The 6084-nt window shown below is 48.8% G+C and overlaps 1 protein-coding gene across 1 annotated transcript; it reads left to right on the top strand.

Annotated features, from left to right (window-relative positions):
• The first annotated feature begins 569 nt into the window (after positions 1 to 569).
• Positions 570 to 4804, top strand: LOC142007189 (perilipin-3-like). The gene is made up of 8 exons (XM_074983749.1): positions 570 to 632; positions 910 to 1105; positions 1229 to 1240; positions 2097 to 2167; positions 2559 to 2811; positions 3256 to 3452; positions 3705 to 3827; positions 4406 to 4804. The coding sequence occupies exons 1-8, from the start codon at positions 570 to 572 to the stop codon at positions 4802 to 4804; spliced, it is 1314 nt and encodes a 437-aa protein (XP_074839850.1).
• The last annotated feature ends 1280 nt before the right edge of the window (positions 4805 to 6084 follow it).

Here is a 6084-nt window from a genome sequence, read left to right as displayed (position 1 = left end):
ATAAAATCTTGCCAGAGGGGAAGAAAAGTAAGGCAGTGTTTGGAGTCTTGGGTAGGTTGGGGGTTGTGCTTGGGAATAAGGTTTTGAAGGGGGTTTCCTGTCTTTCTTTTTTGTTTTTACCCTTCCTTGGTCATGTCTTTTGTTTATGCTCCTAAGAAATGTTTGGCTTTGCCTGTGTGCTGTGCTTATATTGTGAAGGAGTTGGTCTTAAGCCCTTTCTCTCCTGTGACAGACTCATGTGCTTTTCATGCACTTAAAAGCAGCTTAGAACCAATAGAATCTACAGCCTTCAAAGGGCTTATAAAAATGAGACCTTTTTTTTTTTTCTGGTGACTCTTATGTGACAGAAAGGAGGAGCACTTTCTTATCTATATAGTAAAATTTTTGGCTCCACTGCTTTTTACAGAGTAAGGGCTAGATACTAGCCACTTGTTAAGCTGCTGGGGCTACCAATTGGCCATTCTCTGGAGTAGAACCATCTTCTTCCCTTTGAAGGGCTGTATCTCCCTTAGGAAGGGTTACAACTTGCAAAGTAAGCTTCTCTCTCTTCAGGCATATCTAATTCCACTATGGATTCCAATGGCAAGGATACAAAGATGGCATCCCTGGAGCATGGGGAGGAGGAACAGCAGGTAGGTATTGCCTCTTAGGCATCACTGGTTCAGTTGACAAAGACAAAAGATGTCTGGCTTACCCTATTTAAAACCACTTCTCCCCTCCCTGTCCAGTGACCTTTCTGATCGGGCTCATTTCTCTCAAGTGAGACGTAGCTGTTAGGTGTGCTAGCTCTGTAGCCTCTTGCACCATTAGAGAATCCTTTGGACTCGGGGATAACAGTTGAAAAGTAATGAGTGGCTCCAAGCTACAGCCTTGCTTCTGACTTGCTCATTTTCCTCCTTGCCTCCCTAGACTGTCTTGAAGAGGGTGACCAGTCTACCGCTAGTGAATGCTGCCTGTGACTTGGCTGCAACTGCCTATGCCTCCACCAAGGAGAGCCATCCCTACGTCAAGTCTCTGTGTGACCTGGCAGAGAAGGGAGCGACATCCATAAGCAACGTTGCAGTCGGCAGCCCCGAGTCAGTTCCCCCTGTATTTGAACCTCAGGGTGAGTGAAGTCTCTGCAGAGCTGTGTGTGTGTGTGTGTGTGTGACAACTTGACCATAGGTGCTTAAGAAATGTAGGCCTGCAATATTAGAGGTGGGCATGATGGTAGTGTAGAAAGGTACAGAAGCCCAGGGATGTAAATATCCACCTAGAGGATAAGGAAGGGGTTTGTTGACACTGACTGTTGCTGAACCTGCAGTTGCCTTCATTGTGGCCAGGAAGTAAAGATTCGGGCTCAGCTAACTTTCTTTCAAGAGCAATAATCTTTGCAGGAGATCCAACTGAAAAATGAGCAGATCCCTGTACAACAAGGGATGCTCTAACCTCTTTCAGTCAGGCTGTTTCAGCCTCCTCTACTTAGTACCTGTGGGCCAACAAAACTGCCAACAGTTTAAAAATGGCTCTGAGCTGCTTGTTGAGCTATTGCCTGATGTGACCAGCTATGTCATACGCATGAAGGAAACAATTAACCGACTGTTGCAGTTGAGGCTTTGTGAATGCCCTTCAAAAGGTACTAGGCGGCTACTAAGATGAGGTCAAAATCCTACAAGCTGTAAGACTATATGGAGTGAAATCCTTCCATGTAGTCCAGCTCTACTGCATACAAACCCAAAAAACCCTCTTGCATGAAGAAGGAGCCTGGGAAGTATAGGGTTAAGAATTGTGCAGTAAGCATGGGGGCGCAGGAACATTTTGCTGCTAGTGGTAACAATCTTGCCTGGGTAAGTGGAAGGAAACCCTAACCTGCAGGAGAGAGACCCTCTCCCACAAGGTGTTTGCATTAAGTAAATGAGGGGCTTGTCCCTTCCTTCCCCATGGCCAGTGAGGCTCTAGATGGTGTCATAGTTGCCGTACACCGACGCTTGCATTCACTCTATGGCAGCCTGAATGCTTGGAAGACCAAGGGGTGTCATTAGAGATGAGCCAGATGCTCTACCTCATGCAGTGGCAAAACCCAAAAAACCAGATGGAAATATGCTGTCTCTCAACAGGGACTAAGGCTGTTGCTGAAGTAGAGAAGGTGGAGGAGACTCTACCAACTCCTCAGCAGACTGCTGAGATGGTAAGTCTGTCCCCACAATGACATGTTGAGCAATATTTTACGAACGCCACTGAAGGTGGAGGCAGGTGTCTAAGGCCTGATAGCGAGCTGCAGATCTTCTACTGAAGAGTTGATGACCTCTTGGGCTGAACAAGGGACAATTCCTGACCTCGGGCCAGGACTCGAGGCAGTTCACTCACATTCAGACTCCAATTAGGGCATCTTGTAAAATGGCCGTGTTCCGTAAGGCTGGGTGTGGGGGAGGAATAAGGTCACCCTAGCAAGGTAGGGAGTTCTTAATGTCTAGATGGACAAGTGGTAAACATCCTCCAGTGACTGGACTCCCTGGGCCAATGTGGTTTATTGCCCTGAATGTCTGGTCAGTAATGTCTTGCTTCACCCTTCTCTCCAGGCTGTGCCTGACACACAGGAGTCGGTCTCCTCCAGACTGACAGATGTCAAGGAGGCCATGAGCAGAGTGGTAGACATGACGAAGGAGGCTGTGCAGGATGGGCTGAAGGCCACCAAGTCAGCAGTGACGGACAGCATGAGCACAGTAGCAGAATCCAGAATGGGCCAACTGGCCATGAGCGGAATGGAAGCAGTGCTGGGGAAGTCAGAAGAGCTCTTGGATCACTACCTTCCCATGACGGAGGAGGAACTGGGTGAGAACACAAAGGACAGGGCTATGGTTTCAAAGAGCAAAGTAACACTCCCTTTGGTCCCAACTTGTCTGGACAAGACTGAGAAGCCTCTCAGCCTGCACTGGCTGACAGATGGGCAGCATTTTCATGTGTAACGTTCTTGGCCAAGGGAGTTCCTGGCTACATGCCCATTGAAAATGATGTGAGCAAGTGGGGGGGAAAGGGTGGTGCTCGAAGGTACTATGGGCATGAATTAGGACTACTTCTTGGAGTCCATTTCAAGTGTGCAGAAACAGTCCTAGCCCTCTTTGTTTGGGGTCAGTTATTAGCTGCCTTAAAGGCAGAGGTTGGTCTCGTGGCTTTTTGAAGGGCTATTCCGCCAAGAATTTGGGGTAGCATTGGGCAGTTGAGTATAGCTTGTCGTCCTTTCCCAAGCTCTTACCCTCAGATTCTTCTTGCCTTCAGCTGAACTTGCTGAATCCATGGAAGGGACTCCAGCGTCTTCAGCACAAGCGCCAGAGCATCGCAGCTACTTTGTGCGTTTGGGTTCCCTGTCGGCCAAACTCCGCCAGCGCGCCTACCGCTATTCCCTAGACAAGATGAGGCATACCAGCCAAAGCATCAATGAGGCTCTGTCCCAGCTTCGTCAGGTCATCGGACTGGTAAGGACTCGCTCCGCTTCAGGAGGCGGTCTACTAGTAAACTCTAGCCCAGTGCCTGGGCAAATAGAGTTGCTGGGGGCTTAGACTCCTTTGCCCTACTCCCCTGCCTTTCAGGCCAGGGAACTCTTCCACTTCATCCTGTGCGGACCAGGGCGTGATAGACTTATAGAACATAAAATGTCTGCAGGTTGAAGTTGTGTCCTCAAGCAGTAGAGCTAGAGGAACTGAGAGATTTATTCAATCCCTTTCTAGATTGAATACATCAAAGAAGGTGTGAGGCTCCAAGATGCCCGGGAGAAGTTCCAGGAGATGTGGCTGAACTGGAGTCAAAAGCAGCCAAAAGGCAGTGAGATCACAGACTTGGAAGAGACAAGGGTATGTCCATAGCTCTGCCCTTCTGCTCGGAGGCTGAAAAGTGTTTTGGGAATTGCAAGGTAGCTGCTGAGCTCCTCAACCAGACGACAGATACCTGGTGACCACCTACCTTGAGGGGAAAACAGGGTTGCACATAAGTGTTCCTTGAATACATCTCATATTGGTCAGTCGTGAATGCTGTGTCCAAGGGGCTTCCCTTACCTTCTTGGTAGGGTAGCTGTAAGTGTTGCCCTCCCTTAACCTCAGCATAGCCTTCCAACCTTTAGTCATGTAACTGATTAGGAGATCCCTAGGCGCTCTCTCATCGAACTCTGTTCCATGCAGCTTATGTCTTAGTGTCACAGGCTGCAAACAATGGTAATACAGGCTTCCTGAGTCCTAAAAGCCAAATAGCTTCCCTTTCTATGGAAAGAATGGCTAAAGCCAACGCTCTTTCCATGAAAGAGCTCCTGGTTTCTGTCCCTGCTATCCTTTTCAGCACAGCTTCCAGCATGAGGAAATCTCCAGAAGAGGTAGCAGCAAGTCCCATCTTTGTGTGTCTGTGGTGAACGTAAACCTTGGGTTTGTTTCTCCACCAGATGGAGTCTGAGACTCTGGCCATGTCCCGCAGCATTCTCCAGCAGCTGCAGGATGCCTGCCAGGTGCTAGTATCCAGCATTCAAGGCCTCCCCACCAGCCTTCAAGATAAGGTGCAGCAGGTGTATCGCAACATGGAAGAGCTCCGTGCCTCCTTCTCAAGCGTTGGTTCCTTCCAGGATCTCTCCAGCAGCCTCCTGACCCAGAGCCGGGAGATGGTGAGCAGGGCCCAGGAATATGTGGATGAGCTGATGGCTTACATGATGCAGAACGCACCTCTGTCCTGGATTGTGGGTCCCTTCATCCCCTCAGGTAAGGGGTCTGCAGGTTCCGTGGAACCACCAAGCCAAGAAAATGAGGATAAAGAAGCAGAAGTCGCAACAGCATCTAAGGCTGACTGATGACCTAAAACTGGGAACACTGAATTTCAAAGAAGGAAGGCAGAATTCTTTTTGTCCCCCAGCTGTCCACCCAACTCTGACTTCACATGCACGAGAGACTTCTTCTTCTTCTTCTCCAGGAGGCTCTGTTTAGATGGAACTTGAGGGAGGTACAGCATGGGAGCATTTAGAAGTGCTAGTGGTATTAATGTATGCCAGCTGTTGACCTGCCCCTCCGCTTGTTTCTCAGTTGACCTGTTTAAATCTGAGGGAAGGAATGTGACTGACTGAGGCTTCAGATGGCTTTGCCTGAGCAGGGCCCAGGTGTTGTGACTGCTCCTTTGCTCAGATAATACTACAGTGTCCACAATAAAATGTCATTGTATTTGAACTTGGTGTTTGTGTCCTGTTGAGTCGTCGAGCACAGGGTCTGCAGAAGAGAGCAGTGCTTGTAACTCATCCCGCTCTAATCCTTGTTTCTGAGTGGTAACCATCAGCCAGAAGCATGACACACGTGGAGGCAAGCTTCTGCATACATATCGCAAACAAGTCTTAGCATCTTGCTAGTTGGAGAAGGATTCTTCAGCTGCACCCACTAGCTCCTTAGGACAAATCATTCCTGAGCTTTGGAGATCAGGCCGTAGGAGATCTGCCTTCAGAGCTTTTCAGTGAGCAAGGGCTGGAGGCAACCAGTGCAGCTCTGCTAGAAACTACCTTTGTGCCTTCCACTCTGGGGGTGGGGAGCCACTCACTCACTATTTCCTGAATAGCTTTTTAAAAACCAGTTGGGGGCAGGGTAGAGAGGAGAGGGAGAGTAGTGCCAGCATGTGCAATACAAGCAGCTCTAGCATGGCATGGGCTTTTTGGAGTCGCGATGCCCTAAAGCCATCCACATCAAAGCTGCATAGGTAGCCCCACCCCAGCTGTATGTGTAAACAGTAAAGATGACAGGCAATGTTAACACACGGGTGCAGGTTCTTGGATCACAGTACTCAATTTTCCACTGGTATTAGAAGGTGTGGGAAATCTTATGCTCCAGTATGGGGGTTAGTTTATTTCTAATTTATGGAATAGCCCAGATGCCATAAGAGCTTTAGTTATTGATGATACAGCAGTGATTATAGAGGAGACAGGCTGGGCAGGGGTAGTGCATCTGTGGAAGGTAAGCATAAGGGCACGGATCTCCACATTTGAATGAGGGCACCATTGAGAGTGGTCCCATTTGCAAGTGTCCGCATGTGGGTAAAGTGATGCTTTGCTGCAGAGTTCTTGGGGAGCAATGAGTAATCTACGTAGTAGTA

Source organism: Carettochelys insculpta, chromosome 1 (assembly GCF_033958435.1).
Source record: "Carettochelys insculpta isolate YL-2023 chromosome 1, ASM3395843v1, whole genome shotgun sequence".
NCBI lineage: Eukaryota > Metazoa > Chordata > Testudines > Carettochelyidae > Carettochelys > Carettochelys insculpta.
The sequence above is the reverse complement of the archived record's forward strand: the minus strand, read 5'-3'. Positions and strand labels throughout refer to the sequence as shown.

Excerpts from the sequence above, each read along its gene's own strand:
- LOC142007189 (XM_074983749.1), top strand. The coding sequence starts at position 570 with ATGGATTCCAATGGCAAGGATACAAAGATGGCATCCCTGGAGCATGGG. Across the intron at positions 633-909 it reads ATGGGGAGGAGGAACAGCAG|ACTGTCTTGAAGAGGGTGAC; the intron begins GTAGGTATTGCC and ends TTGCCTCCCTAG. Across the intron at positions 3,828-4,405 it reads CAGACTTGGAAGAGACAAGG|ATGGAGTCTGAGACTCTGGC; the intron begins GTATGTCCATAG and ends TTTCTCCACCAG.